The sequence below is a fragment of the Saimiri boliviensis genome, chromosome 13 (assembly GCF_048565385.1).
Source record: "Saimiri boliviensis isolate mSaiBol1 chromosome 13, mSaiBol1.pri, whole genome shotgun sequence".
NCBI lineage: Eukaryota > Metazoa > Chordata > Mammalia > Primates > Cebidae > Saimiri > Saimiri boliviensis.
The window spans coordinates 101,824,353-101,851,194 of NC_133461.1; the positions used below are offsets into that span (position 1 = coordinate 101,824,353).

General features: G+C 48.7%; 1 protein-coding gene across 3 annotated transcripts in view; it reads left to right on the top strand.

The window, feature by feature from the left end:
* Window positions 1–26,842, top strand: part of DPYSL2 (dihydropyrimidinase like 2) — a 139,472-nt gene that overhangs the window by 104,962 nt on the left and 7,668 nt on the right. For all 3 annotated transcript variants that reach the window (XM_010347762.3, XM_003937192.4, XM_039461039.2), the window contains exons 5-11: window positions 2,380–2,441; window positions 2,954–3,034; window positions 3,607–3,675; window positions 10,205–10,325; window positions 19,579–19,735; window positions 20,088–20,229; window positions 23,217–23,387. In XM_010347762.3, coding sequence (XP_010346064.2) covers window positions 2,380–2,441; window positions 2,954–3,034; window positions 3,607–3,675; window positions 10,205–10,325; window positions 19,579–19,735; window positions 20,088–20,229; window positions 23,217–23,387 — 803 coding nt within the window. The remainder of the gene's footprint in view (window positions 1–2,379; window positions 2,442–2,953; window positions 3,035–3,606; window positions 3,676–10,204; window positions 10,326–19,578; window positions 19,736–20,087; window positions 20,230–23,216; window positions 23,388–26,842) is intronic.

The following is a 26,842-nucleotide window of genomic DNA, read 5'->3' on the forward strand; positions in this document are numbered from 1 at the left end:
CAGTGCCCTCTGCAAGGTTCCCACTTCAGTCCATCAACTGGCACAGCCCCGGGAAGAAAGGCTCAGTGACAGTGCTTCCAGATCCCATTTGAGCCTCATGCCCATGTCCGCCCCTGGGAAGGAGAGAGGGCTTTGGGCTGCAGTTTGTGCTGATTCGAGGTGGCCTTTCCCAGTGCAGTAACATAAGCCTTCATTGATAAGGGAAGATGAGCGTTACTGCTGGGACCTGTTCTTCGGTGACAGCTGCTCACCACTTACTGGTTTGAGGACACTGTGCTCTCTAGCCAGGGTGGGGAGTTGAGGCTGCCGAGAGAGTGATTTACTCTAAAAAAATAGTAAGCCAGGCACGGTGGCTCACGCCTGTAATCCCATCACTTTGGGAGCTGAGGCGGATGGATCACCTGAGGTCAGGGGTTCAAGACCAGCCTGGCCAAGAAGGTGAAATCCCGTCTCTACTAAAAATACAAAAATTAGTTGGGTGTGGTGGCAGGTGCCTGTAATCCCAGCTACTCAGGAGGCTGAGGCAGGAGAATTGCTTGAACCCGGGAGGCGGAGGTTGCACTCCATTGCATTCCAGCCTGGAGAACCAGAGTGAGACTTCAACTCAAATATTTATGTATGTGTGTGTGTGTGTGTGTGTGTGTGTGTGTGTGTGTGTGTGTGTGTGTGTATCCCAGTGAGGATTCGGTCTCAGGAGTCTCAGGAAAGGGTTGGGCAGCCCCCTCCTACAAACCTGGACGAATCTAGGATAGACTTGAGGGTGATAGAACTGAGGGGCGAACTAAGGGGTCTTTTCCATTCCCTGGCATTATTTTGGAGAAGAAATTTCCAGGAATTGGAAAGATTCACAGAGAGGCAGGAGGAATCTTTATCACCTCAAGGTGCCTCTGGCATTCTTGTCAACAGGAACCTCGGGGGTTTGGGTGGAAGAGCCAGACCACATCGTCTTCCTAGGTCTCCTTGGGCTTGGCTAGAGACCCAGTTAACCTCATTGGATCTTAGTGTTCAGGGAAGCATCTATTGCTTTAGGGTTCTGGGACTTCCAGGCTCAGAAGCACCATGTGCTGTGAGTGACATGGTAAGAGGGAAGTCTGTAGGTATCAGAATGTTTTTAGACATTTCTCACATGGGCGTCTTGGATGAGATGTCCTCTAAGATTCTTTCCAGCACAAAGCTTCCGTATAAACGAACATAGGTAACCTTTGACTTTTCTCACTTTTGAGCATGCCAGGGCTCTGAGTGATTTAACTGTGGCTACTTAGACTGAATCTACTCCAAACCAGGCAGGAGGGTTACCATGGTTACTGTTGCCTGGCAATGGGAGAAGGGCCAGGATGTCCTGAGGCATTTAACTCAGGCAGCTCCCAGCACCCCCCAGGTGGCTTGAATTAAGCTCCAAGGCTGTGAGGTTGTCAGGACAATTGTTTAAAATTGTGATGAATGTTGGGCAGGGATGTTTGGTCTGGTGCCTGGGGAGGCAAGAACTCCAAGACGCCAGGATGAGAATTGCGACATCTGCTTGTTGAACTGATGGACCTTTTCTTACTTAAAAAATCATTTTCTTAAAAATCAGCATGGAAGGCAGTCTGTCTGCCAAAAAAAAGACATTTATCACAGTTCTCCATGGGCAGAAACTTATAATTCATTTTCTTGTTAGAGTCGCAACAGACTTGCTTGGTGGGGGCAACTTAAAAAATTTACCGTGGTAAAATAAATATAGCATTACAATTACCATCTTCACTATTTTTAAGTGTACGTGCAGTTCAGTGTTTTAAAATACACTCATAATGTTGCTGCAGCCATCAACACCATCCATCCACAGGACTCTTTAGCTTGCAAAACTAAAACCCGACACCCATTAAACACTAACTCTCCATTCCCCTTCACCCCAGTCCCTGGCAACCTCTGTTGTACTTTCTGTCTGTGAGTTTGACTTATAGGGACCTCATACACACTTTCTGTGTGTCTGCCTTGTTTTATTTAGCATAATGTTTTCAAGGTCAATCCATATTAGAAAACATCAAAATTTCTTCCTTTAATATTTCATAATATTTCATATATGTCCTTTGGCAACTGACTTATTTCCCTTACCATGATGTCCTTAAGGTTTCTCCATGTTGTAGCATATGTCAGGATGTCTTTCCTTTTTACAGGCTGAATAATATTCTACTGTATGGATAGACCACATTTGGTTTATTCATTTATCAGTTGATGGAGGCTTGGTTTTTGCTTCCACCTTTTGGCTATTGTGAATAATGCTGCTATGAACATGGGTGTGTAACTGATGGCAACTTTTAATTCTTCTACTTTTTCTGTAAGTTTACAAGTATATTTTGGTTTAGCTATTAAAAGTCCACCTCTCTATTTTGTCTGTACTAGGGGTAAATTCCTTCCTCGTGTACATGGCTTTCAAAGATCGCTTCCAGCTAACGGATTGCCAGGTAAGAAAGTTGGCTTTTTGGAAGAGGCCCCCTGTGGCGGTTGGGGAAAACAGTCTCCACCATATGCATGTCTCCTAGCTTCTCGGGAAGTGGCTGGTGGATACAGTTGCTGATGTAATTGAGCCTTGAAAGAGAGTATGAACCCAGTGCCCTAGCATACAGCACTGCCACTCCACCACCTTGGATCTAAGGCTCTGCCTAGCACGGCGTGTCTGGGAGGGACACTCAGAACCTCCTCAGCAAACCTGGTGCAGAGCCAGGTGTCACTCAAGAGCTTCTCACTCCTGGTCCATGTCCTGCTACGTTGTGCTGCCTCTGTTAATTTCTGAGGGGTCTCCATCCAGTGTGGCCAGAAACATTGCCCTGGGGCATGTCAAAAAAAACCAGGCTAATAGAAGCAGCCTGCGCGTCCTATTTCTCATCCCAGAAATGCTGCCGGCAGGGAGATGATTGTCCTTGTGAACAGGAAGATGGAAGTCTCCTGTCTCTGACCCCACCCTTCTCTCTCTCAGATTTATGAAGTATTGAGTGTGATCCGGGATATTGGCGCCATAGCCCAAGTCCACGCAGAAAATGGCGACATCATTGCAGAGGTACCGGGCTTTCTTTTTCATCATTTCTTCATCACCTGGAGGGTGAGAGCCAGGCTCAAGAGAGGGAGGCGACATCTGTAGCTTAACACCGAGGTGGAAAAGCAGAGGGACCCAGTGTTCCCTGCTGGAGCTCTGCTCAGTCTCACCCATGGCGTGAATGCCCGTGACACACGTGCCTCTCCGTTTTTCCACAGAACATCTAGTCAGTTCCCATTGCAGAGAGAGGCCATTTCTCTCGGCGCTGTAACACAGCTGCTTTGGGTGGGGTGCGGGAACCCTGATGTCACACACAGGCATTTTACACTGTGGCTGAGGGCCGCAGATACACCAGCCGTCAGCATCCCAGGGAACAGCTGAGTGGTTTTGGGAGGCTGTAATTGATCCGTCCTGCTCAGGCGGGACTGGGAACAGAGCAGCGAACCCTTCTCTTCCTGAGGTCTTGGGATGAGGGCGGAACAGTTGGCAGTGATAGTTTTCCGTCTTACCTGGATTAACTGCATGCTGGGTGTCTGCCATCAGAGCTGTGTGAAGTCCACTCTCCCTCATAGCCTGGCTTTCTCTAAACATTGCAGGAGCAGCAGAGGATCCTGGATCTGGGCATCACGGGCCCCGAGGGACATGTGCTGAGCCGGCCTGAGGAGGTGAATGTCTGCCAAGCAGAATACACGAGTCCGTGTCCCTTGGGCACTGCGCAGAGCCACAGGGAACCCATGTTGAGAAGGGGGCATCTCTGATGCTGACTTTGGTCTGAGAAGCTGTGGGTCACGTGTGTGTGTGTGTGTGTGTGTGTGCGTGCGCGCACGCGTGCATGTGTCTGTCAGTCTACACAGGCAAAGTGAACTGTTAAACTGCTCCTGAGGGTAAGGTGGTGTGAACTGTTTGGCCAGAAGATTCCTCTTTCTGTCATTCTCCAGGCCCTTCCTTGTGTAGACACAGACAGTTCTTCATTGGCATCCTGCGGTCTCGATTTTAGTGGTTCACAACTTACAGTCTCCGAGGTCTTACCAAATTTCACCGAAATGTAGTTGGAAGGACTGAAAAGCTCTTCTAAATGTCTAGAAGGCATATGGGGAATTCTAAATTTTTCCAAGGTAACCCTGCACAGGATACCACGTGATACGCAGAATTTGGCAGACAGAATCTTTTAACCTTGTGGGGGAAAAATTCAGAGCAGGGGCCTGTGCTGGTCCAAAGGTGGAGACTCACCGTCCCGGTGCGGCATGTGCATTTGAAGGGAGGGTGCGCACGTCTTAGGAGATGGAGAACCTGTGTTCCTCCGTTAGAATTTGTGGCTGTGAAATACTTTTCAGAAGTTGGCTCCTTAATGACAGGCCGGATGTCAGGCTCTAGGGGCCTTGATTCGGGAGCAGCCTGCAGCTTGCAGTGAAGAACACGATGGGGGAATCTCTAGGGAACCACCAGGGTTTCCCCTTCATGGGAGGAAGTGGCAGAAAAGGGACTGCGCAGAGCAGGGGTGTCAGATCATCAAGGGCTTGAGTGGAGGCTGACCAGAGGCTCCAGAAGCCCAGGAGGGAGGAGCTTGGCAAGAGCTCCCTGCAGGGCTGTGGCCGCCGAGTCGCTGAGTGTCAGCACTGTGCCGCCACCCTGAGTTCGGGACGTATTCTTCTTGGTACCAGGTTGGGAGGGGAGCTGCTCCCCGTGATGAGGAAGTAGATTCAGGAGGGACTGAGAGCGAAGGAGCCATTTGTGTACTGCCTGGGGCGGTTGGGATCCATTCAGACTTGAGGGGAAGGGATGAGGCTGGAAGAGGAGGAGGGAGGCAAGACAGGCAGAAAGAAGTGGGTGGGAGCTGTCAGAATGCTCTGGACACAGTGAGGTCCATGCTGTGTTCTGCCCTTGTTGCTGCATGCATATGCGCTCTAGACACACATGTACACACAGACACGCATATGCGCTCTAGACACACATGTACACACAGACACACAACAGACAGACACACACCTAGACAGACATACACATAGATACACAGACACCTAGACACGCACACACATACACCATAGACATACAGACAGACATTTTAGACACACACACAGAGGCAGATACACAGACATGCCTGCTCCAAGACACCTTCAGTACCATTTGAGGCCCTGAAGAGACATATTCCTCTCCCCAGGTGATAGGACAGAAGCCATGACATTTTCAGGATTGTATGTTGCTGCTCCAGGCCAGGGATGCAGGCCTTTTTGTAGCTATCAACCTTGTCATGTGCACTAAAAGCTGAAAGGGTGGCCTCATCCTTCAGGATGAGGGAGGCAGGCAGGCCCCTGTGTCAGCTGAGGGAAGAAGCCCCGTGCTGAGATGGTGACTGGTGGACAGTGACTCCAGGGGACAGCCTGCAGGCAAGAGCAAGCTAAGACCAGCTGGTGATAAACGTGCCTGAGGCTGATTTTACGCACATTTGTGTGCACACAGATGCACGTGCACAAGTGCACACATGCACACACATTCACACATGTACACATGTGCATAGGCACAGACATGCGCATATACACCCTATATTTTCACACACAAGTGCACAGGCACACGTCTATACGCATTTTTACATACACACATGTGCAAGGACAGACAGGTATGCACACATACACACATTCTCACACACATATGCACATACGTGCTTGCTCACACCTGTGCAGGCACCATCCCACTTTTGCAGACACCTCCAGTGTTCCCTTCTGTGGCTTCACTTCTCCCTCCAGGCTGGCTTCGGGGACTGCCTTCACTAGATCCCCCAGGATTCACCTGTTCGGTGGTTTAAACCATGGCCTCGTAAGCCACGGTCGCCCTGAGCCCTGACCTCCCTGGAATTGGTTCTTTGTTCAGCCCTGAAACAGTCTTGGGATCAGGCCTTAGAAATGCACAGAGTCTAGGAGAAGTGGAGGGCTGATTGGGTTCTCATGTGGGCCCTGTTCAAAGCTGCCTTCACTTAGTGCTCATGTGCCCTGGACACTGTGTTCATGGCCCACATTTTACCTTTGTAACTTTCCTGTGCAGGAAGTACAACAGCATCTTCTTCGCACAACTCCAGGGGGTGCTATTCCTGCAGGCTGCATGGCTGTATCCAGCGAGCACCATTTACATTCTAGCCCCCATGTGTGGTGGTACCAGAGTTGTGCTGCGGTGGGCTCCTTGGTTATCTCTTTCTTTACATGAGGACACTTTGGAAGGATGAAGTTAAGTGACTGCCCAGTTATCAAAGCAAAGAGCTAGCAAGTGCAGTGTCCCGCCTGCTACCCAACCCCTCCCGCAGTGTACGCACATGCAACTTTAAGCCACACCTGGGCCTGGGCTTTATTAGAAAGTTGCCTCCCGTTTGGTGACTGGGAGCCAGTCCCTCCGCCTGCCATGTACCAGCTGTACAGGAGGTGAGAAGACATCCTCTGAGAAGAGCAAATACCAGAGGAGGCTCCTGCTGAGACCCTCCTCTTGTCTAAGTTTTAGAGCCTTCCAAGGGGCTCGCATTCCTTCTTTCTCCTGCTTTCTGCAGCGAAGAACCCAACACAAAAAGTAAAGCTGTGGCTTTACTGAGAGAAAAAGCGCTCCGTTGTTATTCTGGTTGCTTGTATTCATCCATTTTCACACTGCTATACAGAAATACCTGAGAATGGCTAATTTATAAAGAAAAGAGATTTACTTGGCAGTTCGCCATGGTTGGGGAGGCTCAGGAAACTTAACACTGCTGGTAGAAGTGAAGGGAAAGCAGGTATGTCTTACGTGGTGGCAAGAGAGAGCGAGCAGAGGGCAAACTGCCACTTTCAAACCATCAGATCTCGTGAGAACTCATTTGTTATCTCGAGAACAGCATGAGGGAAACCTTCCCCGTGATCCCGTCACCTCCCACCAGGTCCCTCCCTCATCGCGTGGGGATTACAATTAGAGATGAGTTTTGGGTGGGGACACAGAGCCAAACCGTATCATGGGTATTTCGACCAGTGAGATTAAAACAATTTTTATACGATTAGGCCCAGGGGGCTTCTCTTCTAGAAGCCGTTGCACTGAGAACTTCAGAATCCCCAGCAGCTAACGATGGAGTCTCCCTGGGGACTGGCAGACCTGGGGATGCATCAGTGAGGGAGTCCGTTTTTCCGCTGATTTAGATGCCCCTCTTGTATGCCATGCCCTGAGCAGTTTATACCCATGTGACTGCCCGATGACTTGAGGGACGTAGGGGGTCTTCGAGGCTTGAATGATGGCAGAGCAGGATTAGAACCCAAGCCCACAGGCACTTGCTGGCTGACGTCTTCTCCCTGGTGAGTTTGTCAAGTGGGATCTGTTGCGTGTTATACCCTGTGTGGGTGATAAAGAGCACACAGTATGGAACAATTTTGCATGAATTTGAGCTTCCCCGTCCACTTGGGGAGGTGCTGCAGATGGAATGAAACACACCCCAGTGTAACTTCTCTGCAGTTTGGTGACCTGCCCATCACTAGCGTGATGGCTTTCTTGGATTTGAACTTTCTAAAATATATTCCTAGCTCACTAGGCTTTTCTTCCCAGCTCACCATGTGAGACCACCCAGTAGGGTTTTCCCTCCTTTTTTTGTTTTGTCTTGTTTTTTTGAGATGGAGTCTTGATCTCTCACCAGGCTTGAGTGCAGTGGTGCAATCTGGGCTCACTGCAACCTCCACATTCCAGGTTCAAGTGATTCTCCTGCCTCAGCCTCCTGAGTAGCTGGGACTACAGGTGCATGCCACCATGCCCAGCTAATTTTTGTATTTTTAGTAGAGACAGAGTTTTACCATGTTGGCCAGTATGGTCTTGATATCTCGACCTGGTGATCCATCCACCTCGGCCTCCCGAAGTACCGGGATTATAGGCGTGACCCACTGTGCCCGGCCAGGATTTTCCCTCATTTTCTGCCCAGAGGATTGGAAAGGACACTGGAGAGTGCAGAAATCTGGAACCGAACTGTCTGTGGCTGGGAGGAGAGGCGACTGAGCCCGCATGCCGATCGGGCAGTGCCTGGCATTGTGGGGATGCAAAACAAGTAAGCAAGGGATCCTTTTTGAAGGGACTCTGGAGAAGGCGGGGAGAAAGAGGCTAGACACAAAGCGAGTATAGAGATAGAACGTGACAGCAGCTCTGAGCCGTAAGACTGAGGTCTGGGAAGAGAGTGGGGACTTGGAGATGGGGGCGGTGAAGAATCCTTCTCAGGGACGGGCGCTTGCCAGCATGCCTTGCAGAGTGATAGATGTCCTGACACTGCTGTGTGTCCGTGGACAGGTCACGTCTCTCTCTGAGTTGCCTCATCATTAAAATCAGAAGATAGGCATAGTGGCTCATGTCTGTCATCCCAGCGCTTTGGGAGGCCGAGGTGGGAGGATGGCTTGAGCCCAGGAGTTCAGGACTAACCTGGATAACATGGTGAAACCCTGTGTTGGGACGATACATGGAGTAGTCGCCTGTATCTCTGGGAGGGACTGAGGATTCTAGCGGAGTCCATCTCGTACTTCACACCCCGGCATGATGTCCCTGCCGCCGCCTGGTGCTGCCAGGCCACAGGCATCACCGTTGTAAATGGAGAGAGAGGGCGTGCCCTTCAGCTGTCTCAGGAATTAAAAACATTTGGGTGTTGAATGAAGTTTTTCAAGAGCCCTTTGCTTGGATTCTGGATTTCTAGACATCCCTCTTCACATAGTTGCTGCCCGCAAGGCCAGATGTGAATGAAGTTGTTTCAGCTCTGCTAAATGAGATTACCAGTTAATACAATTACAGAACTTAATCTTTTGACCAAGCTCTGGTAGAGACAAGGTAGCTAATTCAGTGATAGGGGCTCAGTTATTTCTTGTGAAAAATAACAGCATTCTGTAGAACAGCCTAGACTGAAATACCATGAACATAAAATGAAGTCATTTATTTGCTCAGCAAACATTTTTGAGCACCTCCTGTGTACCAGGCAGGACATTGGGAGCTATGGGGGGTGGGGCATGGAAGGTACTAAGCAGTGAGTAAGCCCCAGCCCCTCCCCTCCAAGAATGTAAGGCACAGCCCTTTTGCCGGGATTTGGAGAGGGAGCCAGTGATGTTCTGAGATCTGCCTTCCACAGTTTTACCTGCTCCTTCCCTTGCCTGCTGCTGATTCCTCTGTAGGATAGACCTTGATCCAGGGAGTCTTCCCCAGTCATCATGTGGGATTTGAAATATCACTCCTCGGAACATCTGATTTAAAGTGCCAGATTATTTACTTGAGCAGTTCTCCAATCTTTGCTGAAGGTCGTACCAGGCTATGGCTGGCCACGTTTGTGCTTCACACACAGGGGCCATTGGTGCAGACAAACGCGGCCCGCTCTGTTCCCGGAGCCCTGTGAGGCTGCATTGTTTTGTGGGTGATGCTGACGTCATTCATGAGCATTTAATGGGAGCCCAGCACAAACACTGCATCACTGAATGTCTTGACTTGAGATCCTGGGAGCGGAATGAATGTATGGAATTGAGAGCAATCTGTCTGTGCATGGTGGTTCTCAAACAGTAGTGTGAAAATCACCCACACTGCTGGAGCCCACCCTCAGAGTTTCTAGCCCATGACTTTCTAGTCCAGGGCAGAACCAGAGAATCTGCATTTCTTACAGGCTCTGGGCCAGTGCTGATGTCACAGGCTTGCTGCCTGTACCTGGAGAAGGGTCAGAAGGGAATTTTCTTCTTCTTTTTTTTTTTTCTTTTTTTCTTTTTGAGATGGAGTGTCACTCTGTCGCCCACGTTGGAGTACAGTGGTGCCATTTCAGCTCACTGCAACTTCTGCTTCCTGGGTTCCAGCGAGTCTTCTGCCTCACACTCTCAAGTAGCTGGGATTACAGGCACCTGCTACCATGCCCAGCTAATTCTTTTGTATTTTTAGTAGATAACGGGGTTTCACTGTGTTGAACAGGGTGGTCTTGAACTCCTGATCTCAGGTAATCCACCCGCCTCAGCCTCCCAAAGTGCCTGGTTTACAGGCACGAGCCACTGTACGCGGCCACAGGAGGAAATTAGTTCAACAAAACGAATGCTGAGAGACACAGGGCAAGTCACACTCCTCTGAATTGTCCCTTGGGGTAGGATCTTGGAGACTCAGCAGCCTTACCTTCATCTTAGCCTCTCTCTGAGGTGGAGGATAAAGGTAGCGGCTCATGAGGTGGGCTGAGCCGAATTCTCATGCTTTAATGTTGTTCTGCAGGTTGAGGCTGAAGCCGTGAATCGTGCCATCACCATTGCCAACCAGACCAACTGCCCCCTGTATATCACCAAGGTGATGAGCAAAAGTTCTGCTGAGGTCATCGCCCAGGCACGGAAGAAGGGTGAGTGCTGTGGCCGGAGTGGCTGATGACAGGCAGGCAGGTTTGGAAGGGAGAGGGGGCTCTTCACCGGGGAGGACTCCTTTTCCAGACCCTCATGCCAAGTGGGCCACTTGCACCACGTTCTGGCATTAACCTAATTACAGCCGGGCAAGGCAGGAGCTCTAGTTTCCTCCTCTGCTCCACTGCTGCGGCCTTGTTAGTGTCTATTTAAAGCCGTGTGCACATGAAGGTGGCGTGGGCAGGCACACGTCCCCCAGCCCCCTCCGTCGAAGAGTTGGACTTACTTTGATGTGGTTGAAATAAACGAGGCACATACGCATATTACGTCATTTTCTGTCCACTACAGAATCCTTGGTGGTGTCATGTACCTCCCTCTCCAGGGCTGGGAGTGATTTCTACTGGGGTATGCAAGGCAGCCTTTTGGGGTGTGGGGATACATTTTGCCTCAGACACTATCACGTCCAGATGTTTTGGTGCTTGATAAAGTCTCTTGGTGCGTTCTGAACTGAGGCTGGTTCTCTGGTATTACTAGGGCGTCCATTGAGGAGGGTCCTGGAAACAATAATTAAGTGTAGCTTCCAGTGCGGCCTCTAGGGGATGCCCCATGAAGCACCTCGTGTATTATGAATGCAGCTGAGCCCTGTTGTCACTGGCTGCTGACTACGTGACTTTGGATAATCACACTGCCGTGTTTCATGCTTGGGAGTTCTCTCCTGGTACAGAAAGCCTGAGGGCATGTCATTGATTTTGATGGTGGATCTTCGGCTGATAAGAAATGAACATTATCAAAGGGCCCCTTCTTTCTTCCTTCCTTTCTCCCTTTGATGTCCCCTCCTCCCTGTTGTCTGTTGGGATCTCTCCATCTCTGCGTCTCCCCTTCCCTTTTTTCCTGATTTCTGTTTGATTTTATCTTTCATTTGACTGTCTTTCTCGGTCCGTCTCTCATTGTCTCTCGATGTCGTTCTTTCCCTGTTAGGTGGGAACCCTTTGACCTCTGTGGCTTGGTTTCGACTTCTGATCATGTGATCCACATGAATTAGGGCGGGCTGTGGGAGTTTTTCACTGGCGGGTGACTTGCTGCCAGCCCTGGACCAAATTGCTCAGTGACCACTGAGTCATTTTGTCCCAGGAGATGACTTCCAGACAGACCCAGTGGCTCCTGGCCCCCGTTCTTTGGAGAGCTCCTGGGGCCTTTGCTCTTAGGCTTTGCATCAAGTGGTTGCCACCTTCCTGTCTTATCTTGGTACCTTGAAGGACTTGCCTTTTTGAAATAAGAAACCATTCACCTAAAATAATGTAACCTATTCAGAATGAGCTTTGAGTTTTTCTAGGAGATACTGTGGATGACAGTAGAATCAGTGGCCCTGGGTCACCCAGGCACACATTTGCAAGAGCGTTTGTGGGAATCGGCCTCTGTATGGAAGGCCGGGCATGGCACCCGTGCCCCCACGTAGTGTGGGGATGGTTGGCATAGTGTCTGAAAGGGGGAAAGAGTGAGACAGCTTATTTTATGTATTTTACCACTGCACTGTACCTAGATGATGATGATACATGAGTTAGGCTAACATTTCAACATAATTTTGGATAGAGGCCTTGTCTAAAGTTTATTCCATATTCAAACACATGCCTGTCCCAGTGAGAAGACGGAGGGGGTCCTGCCTGTCCCAGGCTTCATCGGGGCAGGTGGAGTCATGGGCCAGCCCTGCCACAGCCCTCCTCCTCTCTCTCCCTCAGGGTTCTCTCCACGTGGAGTTGTGGGGCTGGAGTGTGTTGTTGGAGTGCCCAGTTTGGCCATAGCACCCCAACTCAGTGCCCGGTAACTCCCTGTTTTTTTTTTTTTTTTTTTTTTTTTTTTTTTTTTGCTCTTATTGCCCAGGCTAGAGTGCAGTGGTGCGATCTCAGCTCACTGCAATCTCCGCCTCCTGGGTTCAAGGGATTCTCCAGCCTAGCCTCAGGCACCCACCACTACACCCAGGTAACTTTTGTATTTTTAGTAGAGATGGGGTTTTACCATGTTGGCCAGGCTGGTCTGAGCTCCTGACCTCAGGTGATCCATGTACCTTGGCCTCCCAAAGTGCTGGTATTGCAGGCGTGAGCCACCATGCCCAGCCAATCCTGTTGTCTTTTTAAAAATTTATTTTATTTTTGAGATGGAGTCTCACTCTGTCACACAGGCTGGAGCTAGGCAAGTGGTGTGATCTCAGCTCTACAATCTCCTCCTCCTGGACTCAAGTGATTCTCCCGCCTCAGCCTCCTGAGTACCTCGGATTATAGGCACCCACCACCACACCTGGCTAATTTTTATATTTTAGTAGAGATGGGGTTTCACCATGTTGGCCAGGATGGCCTGGAACTCCTGGGCGATCCATCTGCCTTGGCCTCGCAAAATGCTGCTCGGATTATAGGCGTGAGCCACTGTGCCTGGCCACACCTGTTGTCTTTATAACCTTGACACCCTGTACATCTTATGGGGTGAGCAGTAGGAGGGGACTTTAGTTTGTTTTCTTCCAGAGCCTTCTGAGTGTGAGTCTAACTGTGTCCACACCATAGTTCCTAGGATGGCATTTATATTCAAACTGTTACCCTTTAATCCTTGAAAGCCTGAGCTTTAGACAAACCTGAGCTGCCAGAAAGGAATTTGCAAGCATTCCGGTGCTATTGAGCAGGATGAGAAGTCCTAGCTAACTTCCTAGGCTCTTAGGCTGTCTCCCATCTTGCTGGAACTTCCAAAGAACTTGGGGAGGCAGCCCTGGCAGGAATTTTTATATTTTGTTTTACTTTGCAGCTGAGTAAACTGAAGCTCAGAGCTCATGAATAGTGGAATTGGGCTAGACCGGCAGGCATCTAACTTCAGGCCACAAATATCCATGTTAATGTTTGGCTGACTTACCTTCATGCTTTGAGATTATTTTAATATGGTGATGCTTGTGATCTGTGTCTGTTGGGGCTTAGTTCCTTAAGAAGCCTGATTGAGAAGGTGGCCTGACACCCATCAGAGATATGGGTAATTTGCAAGCCAGGATTCCCAAATAACCAAGAAGGAAACTCTGTAAGGGAGTATTAGTTGTTGCTGTCTGGGATCAGTATTTGTTCTTGGTTCAAACCCCAGCTTCACTGTATACCAGCTATGTGATGCTGGGTGCTTCCCCATCATCTCCATGTGTCCTTTTCCCATCTGCAGGGGGAGGATAGTAACCATGACTCATCTCACAGGGTGATGATGATGTGTATTACATGCACTCTGAATGAAGAGACCCCCTAAACAGGCTTTGTGTGAGCAACATGGCTGTTTATTCACCCAGGTGCCGGTGGGCTGAATCTGAAGAGAGTCAATCAATGGAGGGCGGTGGGGTAGGAGTTGGTTTTATAGGTTTGGGGTAGGCCGTGGAAAGTTAGAGAAGTTACAGGTCAGGATTTTTTTGAAAGCTGGGAGGGGGGTTGTAGGGTCTGGAGTCAAGAGGTTGACTTATCAGTGGAGCAAGGTTGGTGACAAAGTCCGGTTGCCTTGTCAGTTGAGGTGGGAATAAGGAACAATAGAAGAATGTCTCAAAGTTAATTAGGCACCAGAGGGGTTGGTCATTCTTCCCTTTTGTGGTTTTCCAGTTACTTCAGACTTTCTAGTTCTAGGAACTCATCTGGAGGTATACGTGCGGGTCACAGAGGTTACCATGTGGTCCATGGTGCAGTCAGCCTAAAAGACCTTACAATGTGTAAATGAGATAATGCAGGTAAAGATGGAGAAGAGAAGTGTGACCAATGTTATCATCGTGATTTACAGGCCGAAGGGGCTGGCAGGACCTTGAGCTTGTGAGCAAAGCAGAGCAAAATGCCTGCTGACCCTGGGCAAGGGTTTTCTGCTCAGAATTGTTTGTTCACTTCAGCTGGGTTCTTCTGGCCCCTGAGGCAGGTGTGGGTATTGCCACGTCCCCCTTTCTGATACTCCATTTCTTCCTCTGTGAATGGAGAGATTGTAAATTCATTCAGTGAACTTTCATCATGTGATATTTAAGGCCCGTGTACGAGGAACAAGAAATGGTCCCAACCACACTTAGCTCCTCCACTTGCAAAGGAAGAACATTGAGTAGAAAGTCACAGGGGGAGGTCGACAGGGCTACAAAAGGGGTCAAGTCAGGAGGGGCAGAGCCCAGAAGGGAGCCTCAGAGGGGTTAGGCTGTGTTAGCAGACTTCAAATTTTTCTACAAATATGAGCTTTGAAAAATCATAATCCTGCCCTGGGAGAAGTAGCAGTGTCTCCTTCTCTTAGTGATCCACTTGAACCTCCTCAGCCAGAGACGTGCCTGTCCAGAATCTAAGACAAGAGAAGTTCAGGGAAGTGACGATATGAGATGAAACGAATGAGAACCGCTTTCCCATGCCTGCGCATTTTGCCTTCCCCGAGAGACGCACTGCTTCCATCAGTTGCTTGGGGCCGTTCAGCAGGATGGCGTGTCATCAAACCAATCTGGCATCTGAGGCAATGAACACAGAGCCAAGACCAGAAGACCCGAGGCCCTTTTACTCTTGAAAAGAACTTAGACTGTGATCATCTTAACAGGTTCATTTCATGGAAGAGAAGTAGAAATGCACAAATGGAAAATCTTGCCCTAGATCATGCAGCCTGTGGGAATTAGACACCATGAATCCAGACTCCAGGCCAGCTGTCTTTCCCTGGAGGGCCCCTCCTCTAGAATGGGCTCCCTCCAACCACATTTTGCCCACGTGTGAAATCCAGCATGACAGCTGATGCTGTCCATATGTGAGTGGTGGCCCGTGGGCAGTGCCTGATGACCTCATCTGGTGGACATTCTTTTCCATCCTCCTCACCCCACCCCCATAACCCAGGTGCAGAAACATTCAGGACGTTAAACCCTGGGAACTTGAATTTGAGATAAGACCTCATATGTCCTGTGGGTCAACAGGAGTGACTCAGGCATTATGAGAAGCACATGGGCATGGAGCCTGACCACCTCAACTTGGGGATGAATCCTTAGTTAAGCTTATTATGTATGATGTTGCAATCTTGAACAGAAAAGGGGAGTGAGAGAGGAGAGGAGAGAGGACAGTAGCAGGGAGGGATTTATTTTAAGAATTATATTTTAAGGTATCAGTTCACACAATTGTGGGGACAGCAAGTCTGAAATCTGCAGATCAGGCCACAGACTGGAGACTCAGGGAAGAGCTGATGTTGGCACTGGAGTCCAAAGGTAGAATTCCTTCCCATTCTATACCCTCACTTTAACAGCAGATGCTCTGCAAGGTTGGGAATTCAATTTGCATTGTAATTCAGCCACTGGCAGAATGAGATCCTACATTTGCTTTTCAGCCATCTCAGCTCTGCATCTGTGAGACATAAGGGCAGACATAGAAACTTGTGGGTCATTCGTGTGGTGCTTGAGCTGGGAATTTGAATCCCTGAATTCATTCTTTTCCCCCCCTACTTTGTCCAGCATAATAAGGAGCAACCAACCACTCTTGTTATACTTGTTAATTTGACAAAAATGTTTAAGGTTTGGGCTACACAGTCACCTAGAACCTTGCCTCTTAGAAGTCTTTGGGAGTATTCAGTAATATTTTCTGTATCTCTATTGTTTCATCACGCCTGTACTCTCCCCGTTTTACTACTGGACATAGAATCATTAATGCCTTTAATCCAATCAGATTGGAGAACAACTTCAGAAACCTCATTTTTAAGGTGATGTTCGTCTAGAACCACTCTTGCTACAAAAACCTGACAGTACAGGCCCCAGGCTGTTAGTCAGGGTCTGGCATGAATTCTTGCAAAGGTGAAGGAAAATCCTGAGTGTGTGTGTGAGTGTCTGTCTGTCTGTCCAACCCGGATGGTTTTCAGTCTGCGTTGGTGGCTGCATATTGAGCTACAGATACCTGGTTTGGGTTTGTTCTTCTGCTTCTCATCAATGGGAAATGACTGCCAGAGCTGGGAGCTGTCAGGCATTTCTAAATCCCAGCCTTGTGTTTATTCTTCATGAATGCACATGGGCCCCAGGCTGGTTGTAAATAAGCACCAGCTCCATCCCCTGCAGCTCTTGGCCTTTTACTAGAGAGCCTGCCAGAGGCTGGCTTGGTCACATCCTTCAGTTTAGACTTTTCCCTGGAAAAGAAAATCATGGAGGTTTAAAGGGCACCAAAAAAGCATCAGCAGTGTGTTTAGAGAAGTGCAAAAGGGCCAGTTCAGCTCGTTCCATGGTTTATTATTATTAGTGGTCATTATTTCTGGCATGCAGTTAGTTCAACAGCATCTCTGGCCTGGCTGAGCTCCGGAAGTGCATCCCCAGCTCCCTCCTGTGAATATTGATAGACCCAGGAGGGGAGCCCTGGATGGGAGGCTCCAGGCCCCTGGGGATGGGATGCAGAGACCCCATATATAGATCATACTCTCATGGAGGTAGAGGCCTTGTACATGATGGCTAAACTCCTGTCCCCCATTCTGGGACTAAGGAAAGAAAACCCAAAAGACAGCAAGGACCTCTGAATCCCTGAGGGAATTCGAACAGAGCAAAGTAGAATTGAGCCCAGGCTGCCTCCGTCCCTCTCCTGCTCCTGCCCCTGAATGTCCCTATCTTTGCTTGGCTCTGACCCAGTGTGCACTCAGCCTTCGTTGAAGGAGGCAGGTTCTGCTCAGCATTGGCGTTGAAAGCTCTGACCCCGTTTTGGGTTTTCTAGAGGCTGAAGGGCCAAGTTCATTCTCTCGAAGTGAGGTACATGTTGCTGTGCACACAGAGAAGGGGGATCCAGACCCTCATACAGCCATTCCCCCACCTCAAGCTGAGTCATGTTTCTCAGGGAGAGATAAGCCGGCGGTCAGCAGCATTCACCCCCATGGAATTCAGGCCCCTCTCCAGCCAGCTCCTCAGACTCAACTTTCCAGAGGCAGGGAGGAGGAGCAGGCACAGGGAGAGGACGAGCGTCGGCAAGTTACGGGAAACTCAGGAACATGTTTATGTGTGTCCAGGGATTTTCAAAGACCACGCAGCCATGCTGCTTCTCCAGGCACCTCTGCTCTCATGAACTTCGTGTGGACAAAAGCAGGGAGCCTTTAGGGCCGCATGTCCCTTGCTTTCCTGAGACTTACACAGCGCTCACCTTTGTGCTTAGATGGACCGTGGCCAGCGGACCCCCAGGCCTGGCTGGGTCTGGAGAGTTGCTGAACCAGATCTGTTTGATGCTTGAACCAAAAGCAGGGAGCCGGAGAGATCCTTTGAGAACTGATGGCTGCTGCTGTATGGGTTCTGCCCAGCCATTTGCATTTTGTAAAGGTCCTTTGCAGCAGCCAAGGCCTTCTCATTATGCAGTGTTTTTCCACTTTGGGATGAGATGGAGTGGTTTGTGCAAAAACCCTGATGGCTTTTTGCACCAGCTTTTGCCTGGCAGGCTTTGGGCAGGCCAGGAGCCAAGGGGACCCTCCCAGGCCTTCTGAGCACCTAGCATTGGCCCTTTGCTTCCTCTGGGGCTTTCTTCTAGAGGAGGTTTCCCTGGGTTTGGAGTCCTCCCTCCTGCTGGGGGTAGGGGCGTGGTTGCTGATGGCCTGGAGTGAGCTGCCTGCTGTGGCCTCCAGAGCTCCCTGGCTGAACAGCGAGTCCTTTGTGAAATTTCTGAGGCAGGAGGGGGCAGCTGTGCAGAGCCAGCTCTCAGAGTGGCCTGCATGCAGAGAGGGTGTCGTGGTATATCATCAAGCGATAAGGCCTTCGGAAAGTCTCTGGAGAGGAAGGGAAACACACTGGTGTGTTTGGCCTCGAGGGCCCGGTGTTTGGAGAGGCAGAGGAGTTTGGCGTCATTGTTGTGGGGTGAATTTGACAAAAATGTTTAAGGTATCAGCTACACAGTCACCTAAACCTTGCCTCCTAGAAGTTTTTGGGAGTAGCCCTGTGCTTGGGGGGAGCCAGTGGGAGGTGAATTCAGCTGACTTGGGATCAAATTCCAGCTTGGATGCCTTTAATTAATAACATATTAGGCCATTTAATCAATTTAACACACATTTACAGAGTGCCTACTATGTGCAGGCACGTAAATGATCTTCAAAGTGTCTCCATCAAGTGGAAAGGCCAAAATTTAAAACGGGGCAATGACTGGAAGGGAGGATGGGATTCTCAGATGGGGAGGGTGAGATACCCGAGTTGTGTTTTGGCTGATGTTAAAGTACATCAGCTTCTGATAGTGAAGGGCATCTGATGCTTTGGTGAGGAGGGTCTTTTTTTCTTTTAAATTCTTGAATGCAGAAGGGCTCCTTTGGAAGATTTTATGCAAGAGAATGGCGTGGAAAGATTACATTTTAGTAGATCACTCTGTAAGTGTCACGTAGAGTGGATGGAGAGGTGGGGAGTGGGGTTGAGAGAGCAAACATAAATCTAAGGTTCAGTTGGGAGGCTCATGGGAATGAGCTGGCGAGAAATGATGAGGGCCTGATTTAAGGAACGACTGTATTAAAGGCACTAAAGTACTGGCATTTACTGAAAGTACATGAGTCTCAACTTTCTGGCTTACATCTGAATGCACAGAGAAGAGGACATGATCTGAGCATCAGGGAGTTGATGTTTGTCTTGGACATTGCATTAATTAAGTTAGGCTAGGCTTCCGGAAACTCTGAAATCCCAGTTGCATAATGTCCAGTTTGTTTCTCACTCAGAGTTAGCTGTGAAGCTGGTGGCTATAATGGACAGCTTCTTCCAGGCAGTGACTCAGGGATCCAGGCTGTCTCTTGAGCAGATCTAGGGGGTTATGTATTTGCCCTGAACTACTTTAGCCTGGTGATGTCATGTGTGATTTCCTCTCACAGACCTTTAGTCGGGGCTAGGAACTGTGAAAAGTTTGTGTGAATGAACAGCAAGGTTAAATCTGAGTGCCACAGGCCATGCATAAGGATTCCAGATGGCACCTGGGACTGGATGCTTGGACACCAACTGAAGAGGAGATGAATAGAGTTGAAACTAAGCAGTGTAGGTGACAGAAGCCTTCGGGATGTCTGGGATGATCTGGAACGCACCTCTAGGGAGGGTGTGTTGATTGAAGAGCAGGGGTGAAGGTGGAATCTTAGGGAGCTCATGTTCATGGGTGATAGGCTGGCTGAGGTACTAGATTTCACCAAGCCTCAGTTTCCTCATCTGTGAGGTGAACCTGATGTTTCCATGAAGGGACAGTGAGAGTGCTGGATGCTGCTGGGCCAGCAATGGCTCCTCATAGGGGTGGTTTCCTTCCTGCTTCTTTGTGTTGGACTGAACCTTGTGTGTTCTGTTTTCAGGAACTGTGGTGTATGGCGAGCCCATCACTGCCAGCTTGGGAACGGATGGCTCCCACTACTGGAGCAAGAACTGGGCCAAGGCTGCTGCCTTTGTCACCTCCCCACCCTTGAGCCCCGATCCAACCACTCCAGACTTTCTCAACTCCTTGCTGTCCTGGTGAGTCCTGACGACTTGTTGACACTTCACATACTCGGTCTTTCTCAGCCCAGATCGACCCGTTAGGTGAAAAGTACATGGTGGGTGAGAGCAGGTGTACAAACCCGGAGGCCCTTGTTCACCAAATTAGGTTGGCTACATGAGTACAGGGAATTGTCATCCTAGCACCATTTTGGGAGGGGATTCTGGATGCAAACCCGGCGGTCTTGAAAGTCAAGCCAAGCAGGTAGAGGAGGCGTCAATAGGACACTGTGGCTGGTATGGCATCACCCATGGGACAGCCCACCAAATAGGTATGGGCACACGGCATCCTGGCGAAGCTACAGTGCCACATTATGTGTTTTCTCTGCAGTGGAGACCTCCAGGTCACGGGCAGTGCCCATTGCACGTTTAACACTGCCCAGAAGGCTGTAGGAAAGGACAACTTCACCCTGATTCCGGAGGGTACCAATGGCACTGAGGAGCGGATGTCCGTCATCTGGGACAAGGCTGTGGTAAGGAGCGATGGCCTCACTCCTTGGTGGCTCTCAGCCTTCTTTGTCCTCCTCATCTGGGGGTCCTGGGGCATGGAGGCTTTGAAATGACAGTGGAGGACATCCTAGAAGCCAGTACTTACGTGACAGTATTTCTGAGGGTCAGAAACCTTTAGATCTCTCCTTGTAGGTCATTTCTTCCTAAATGTTACATATCTATTTCTTTTAAATAAATTTTTTAAATTATTTTCAGACACGGTCTTGCTCTGTCACCCAGGCTGGAGTGCCGTGGTACAATCATAGCTCATTGCAGCCTCAGACTCCTGGGCTCAGGTGATCCTCCCATCTCAGCCTCCCAAGTAGCTGGGATCACAGGCGCACACTACCACACTGGCTAATTTTTATTTTTTGTAGAGATGGGGGTCTCACTATTTGTATATGCAGTATGCATGACTGTGTAAATTATATTGACATCATACAGCTGGGTGTGGTGGCTCATGCCTGTAATCCAAGCACTTTGGGAGTCCAAGGTGGGTGGATCATTTGAGCCCAGGAATTCAAGACCAGCCTGGGCAACATGGAAAAACTCTGTCTCTACTAAAAATACAAAAATTAGCCGGGCATGGTTGCATGTGCCTGTAGTCCCAGATACTCAGGGGGCTGAGGCAGAAGAGTCACCTAAGCCTTGGGAATTTGAAGCTGCAGTGAGCAAAAATCGGGCCCTCCAGCCAGGACGACACAGTGAGACACTGTCTTAAAATAATAATAATAATATTGGCATCATATATACTATTTTGTAATCTGTTTTTTTAAAATTAATACATCATAGAAATGTCTCCACATGCTTAACTATACTTGAAAAAGTTGATTTATAATAGCAGACTCTTCCATGTGAATGCTAAACTGGGACTCATTTATTTATTTGAGATGGAGTTTTGTTCCGTCGCCCAGACTGGAGTACAGTGGCACCATCTTGGCTCATTGCAACCTCCGCCTGCGGGGATCAAGTCATTTTCCTGCCTTAGCCTCCTGAGTAGCTGAGATTACAGGCATGTGCCACCGTACGCAGCTGATTTTTGTATTTTTAGTAGAGGCGGGGTTTTACCATGTTGGCCAGGCTGGTCTTGAACTCCTGACTTCAAGCAATCCACCTGCCTTGACCTCCCAAGGTGTTGGGATTACAGGCATGAGCGACTGCGCCTGGTTGGGACTCATTTATAATTTTCTCTTTTTTTGGAGGCAAAGTCTTACTCTGTCTCCCAAGGACGGAGTGTAGTGGCACAATCTTGGCTCACTGCAGTGTCCACCTCCCGGGTTCAAGCGATTCTCCTGCCTCAGCCTCCTGAGTCACTGGGATTACAGGTGCCTGCCACCACACCTGCCTGATTTTTGTATTTTTAGTAGAAACAGGGTTTCACCATGTTGGCCAGGCTGGTCTGGAACTCCTGACCTCAGGTGATCTGTCCTCCTTGGCCTCCCAAAGTTCTGGGATTACAGGCATGAGACACCATGCCCAGCTACATTTATAATTCTTTGGTTGAACATTTATGTTTTTCTGATTTTTTTTTTTTTTCTTCACTGGGATGTCATCCTTGTAGACATATCCTTGATTATGTTTGTAGGGGAAAGTTCTACAAGTGGCATTGCTTGGTTAAAGAATGTATATATTTTTTACATTTTCGATACATATTTTAAAAGTTCCTTCCAGAAAGTTTGTACCACTTTATACGCCACCAGCAATATGTGTCAGTCCCTAGTGTCTTTAACACTTGGGTGTTATTTGCAAGAAACCACTATTTGCTGATTTGATAGGTTAATTTTGTGTCTCATTGTTTTACATTTAATTTCATCAATTACTGATTAGAGTGAAAAGTTTTTCATATGCTTATTGGCCATTCGTACTTTTTTCTTCTTAATGCCAGTTCATTTCCTTTGCCCAGATCTTTTTTTTTTTTTTTTTTAAACTGGATTTAGAGTGGGTTTGGGAGGGGAAGCACTTGAGGAAATGTGACTGGTACCTAAAACCAGATGTGGGGCTGAGACTTCTAGGTTGGCTAGGCTAGCAGGTGACATCTGGCCAGGCATGGTGGCTCACCCTGGAATCCCAGCACTTTCGGAGAGTGAGATGGGAGGATTGCTTGAACTCAGGACTTTAAGACCAGCTGGGCAACATAGTGAGATCCCATCTCTAAAATAGAAAAAAAAATTAGCCTAGTATGGTGGTGCATGCCTGTCTTTCCAGCTACTCGAGAAGCTGAAGCAAAAGAATTGCTTGAGCCTGAGAGGTCGAGGCTTCCCGGAGCTATGTTCACTCCACTGCACTCCAGCCTCAGTGACAGTAAGACCCTGTCTCTATTAAAAAAAAAAAAAAAAAAAAAAAAAAAAAAAAAAAAAAAAAAAAAAAAAAAAAAAAAAGCTAGATTTGTGGCTGCCTTTTGTTGAAAAAGACAGCCAATTGGGCCAAATAATATTTCTTAAAGAGGCATTGCCACCCCTGCAAATTAAATGAAAATTTTTTTTGTTTTGAAATAATTATAGATTAAGAAGAAGTTGCTAAGACAGTACAGAGAGGTCCTGGGCATCCTTCACCCTGTTTCCCTCATGGTCATGTCTTCTGTAATTGTAGTATGATATCAAAACCAGGACACTGGCAGTGGCAGAATGCGTGGGCATAGCTCTGGGGTCTGTGGCCACCTGTGGGGTCATGTGACACCACCACCATCAAAATGCAGGTCTAGTCCAGCACCTCAGAGAGCTCCCTCTTGCTGCTCTTCCTCTCCACCCTCCCTAACCCTGGAAGAACCCATCTAGCCTCTCATCTGTTCTCCCTCTCTACCGTTTTGGAGAATGTTATGGAAATGGAGTCATATAGAGTGTGACCTTTGAGACTGTCTGTGTTTCACTTGGCACAATGTCCTTGACATCCATCTAAGCTGTTGTGTGTATCATTTTATTGCAAAGTAATTTTGTAACTCGTTTTTGCTGTGTGCCTGTGCTGTCTTCCTCAGGTCACTGGGAAAATGGATGAGAACCAGTTTGTGGCTGTGACCAGCACCAATGCAGCCAAAGTCTTCAACCTTTATCCCCGGAAAGGCCGCATTGCCGTGGGATCCGATGCTGACCTGGTCATCTGGGACCCTGACAGCGTGAAAACCATCTCTGCCAAGACGCACAATAGCGTAAGACCTGTTAACCATGCAGACCCCATTCAAACAAATTACAGTCACAGAGACAGACAGAGGGAGAGCCCCAGGGTTTCTAAAAAGAACTCGCTGTGATGGGAATGCTTATTTCCTGAGGATGTTATGATTAGCAATTTGATTGGAAAAGAAGAGTTATTTCATTTTCTTTAGTGAGGTCAGAAAGACTGTTAAGTCTTATAATCATTTTTGGACTACCAGAGTCTCTCTAGCTATAGATCTTTAGAGCCTCCAGAGTGATGCCAGGATGTGCAAAGCCTCTAGAAGTCAGGGACCATTCCATTTAGAGCGTCCAAAGTGATGCTAGGATGTGCAAAGCTTCTAGAAGTCAGGGACCATTCTATTTAGAGCAGGCGTCCCCAAACTACGGCCCACGGGCCGCATGTGGCCCCCTGAGGCCATTTATCTGGCCCCCTGCCGCACTTCAGGAAGGGGCACCTCTTTCATTGGTAGTCAGTGAGAGGAGCACAGTATGTGACGGCCCTCCAACAGTCTGAGGGACAGTGAACTGGCCCCCTGTGTAAAAAGTTTGGGGACGCCTGATTTAGAGCCTCCAAAGTGATGCCAGGTCGTGCAAAGCTTCTAGAAGTCAGGGACCATTCCATTTAGAACATCCACAGTGATGCCAGGACATGCAAAGTTTCTAGAAGTCAGGGACCTTTCCATTTAGAGCTTCCAAAGTGATGCCAGGTCATGCAAAGCTTCTAGAAGTCAGGGACCATTCCATTTAGAACCTCCACAGTGATGCTAGGATGTGCAGAGCTTCTAGAAGTCCAGCATCGTTCTATTTTCATAGTTTGGCACAGCACTTCTCATGTCAATACGTGGTGCAAGGGACCTCAATGAAACAGTGAGATGTCATCTCCTGAGATGCCCACTGGGGACTTTGATCCTCTTAAGCCATTGTTTTCTCAGGCCAGTGTCCCTACAGCAGCCTGAATGACAACCACTCTTATTCTCTTAAAGGAATTGATTGACTGACTGACTGATTGAATACCCCAGCCATTTGCTTGTCTTTCTGGGATATGCAGCTTTGGGTATCTCTTGCCTCTGGGTCTGGGCTGCACAGCTTAGAGATGGCCTCTCTTGCTAACAGGACCCGTGCCAAGTATGTGAATGTCTTAGGCTTCTCAGCTGAGAGTGAGGGGTTCAGACGAGGTCTCCAAGTGTCTTGTGATTCTGTGAGGTCAGCCGGCTTTAAGCAGAGGTATTAGACACTGCCGATTCTTCACAAGCAGTATGGTACAGGCAAAAAGCTGAACGAATATACACAAAGGGAGAGCTTTGGAAAGGAAATGGGCCTTAGGCAGAAGCGTTTTATGTCAGGAACTCATTTGAATCTTGAAAACAGCTCAGGCCAGCAAGCGCTGACACTTTCCCCACACCACAGCTCATGGGCAGGTTTCTGGCATTTCTCCAGGACAGCCCTGGGAGTTTGCACTGTCCTAGTCGTCTCTAATATGCACTCACAGAGGTGTTTGGTCTGCAGTGAGCTAAGGCTCAGCTCTGGCTTCTGCTGCCACCTGTGTGTACCAGGACGCTGGGTGCTTCTCAGAAGACTGTTCAAGTCTGTGTTTAAAGCTCCCTTCCTCCCCACTCACTGGCTCAGCCTGGCAGCACAGCCTTAGGGTCGCACCCTCTCACAGCTCAGATCATGACTTCTTGGGTGTCGTAACTGGCTGTTTTATGGTCAGAGGTCCTAGGGCCCTGGCCATTGAACCCATCTATTCATGTGCCTGCAACTTCACATGTTCATTGAGTCTTTTATTTGACCTTCTCAATAAAGGGACTGTTATTATTATCCCAATTTGGGAAAATAAATAAATGGAGGCTTAGAGAGCTTCAGTGACCAGTCTAATGTTACATAGCGATTTTGCGGTTGAGCCAGAATTAGAACCCAAAAATGTCCAGCACTCTTTCCTGCCTGACAGCATCTGCAGCCTCTTGGTTGGGCTTAGATGGGGAAATGCTTCCCCTCTCTTAGAGGGTTGCTTCCGCCAGAGGTGCTATAAATGGCTGCCTGGGCTCTTTATTTAAGACAGAAACGACCCAGCTGGGGAGCTTGCATTTGGAGCTCTTAACCTAGAAGAGGCAGTGAGAGGGAATGAAGATTTGGGAAGACAGATTCTGTCCTCCGGTTTGACCCAAACCTGCCCTGCTTTTTCCTCCTGGTGACCTATGGAAGAGATGTTGACTCTAAGTGGCGCTTTTCCATCGTCACCTGTTTTAAAGAGCCAGGACTAAGCATGCCTGTGCATTGATCTTCTGGGAGAATGCAAATAGGAGATTTTTGCCTGCATTGTACAGTGTGTCCTACCATGAAGCTAATTAGCTTTAATTGGAGCATCCAGCTAACTGTTATCCACAGCCCTGTTGCTAAGCGTTTGCTTGGATTTTCCAGGCATCTGGCCAGATGAGTAATTTTAGGGAGCCTGTGTGGATGTAGGTTAACAATGTCTATGCATGGTGCATGATGAAGCCTCTCTGCATCATGGTTGGATGGAGAGTAGGCTCTGAGTATCTGGGAACTGTGATCTGACCCTTGGACTTGTCAGTGTTAACTCACTGAGAGTCATGGGGCTGGTTCGCCCATCTTTAAAAAATGAGAGATGATAGCTGAGCGCTGTGGCTCATGTCTGTAATCCCAGCACTTTGGGACTCTGAGGTGGGTGGATCGTCCGAGGTTAGGAGTTCGAGACCAGCTTGGCCAACATGGCGAAACACTGTGCCTACTAAAAATTAAAAAAATTAGCTGGGTGTGGTGGCACATGCCTATAATTCCAGCTACTCAGGAGTCTGAGGCAGAATTGCTTGAACCTGGGAGGCGAAGGCTGCAGTGAGCCGAGATCGCGCCACTGTATCCCAGCCTGGGCAACAAGAGCGAAACTCCATCTCAAAAGAAAAGACAGATGGCCTCCAGAGGTCTTCTAGGTGCTCATTTACAAGCAACAAGACTCAACATATGCATTGTATGACATCTTGGGCCCTATAGGACTAGCAAGCATTAGCCCAGTGCAACAAAAAGCTAGACAGTGAATGAGTGAACATTTTCAAATGCCTCCTGTGAGCCAAGTAGCGAGCCAGATGTTTTTGTTCATTTTATTTCATTTGATCTTTGCATCAGTCCTGCAAAGGGGGTCCTACTTGCCCCTCACAGATGAGGCTGAGGCTCAGGGGTGTGAGGGATGTGTCTAAATAGTCACATAGCTGGTGAATGGCATATCTGGGGTGTGAACCCAGGGCCGATGTCTCCGTGGCCAAGGCTGTGCCCATACTCTATCCAACAGGGCACAAGAGGATGTTGTCAGGGCATAAACTCTTAGCTGTGGAGTGATGTGGAAGAGATGGTTCTTGCTCCAGGCCTTAAAGGATGGGTGATTTCCGAGACCACCAGGGATGAGACTTTTTGTGTTGTCACCTTCCCATACAACTCG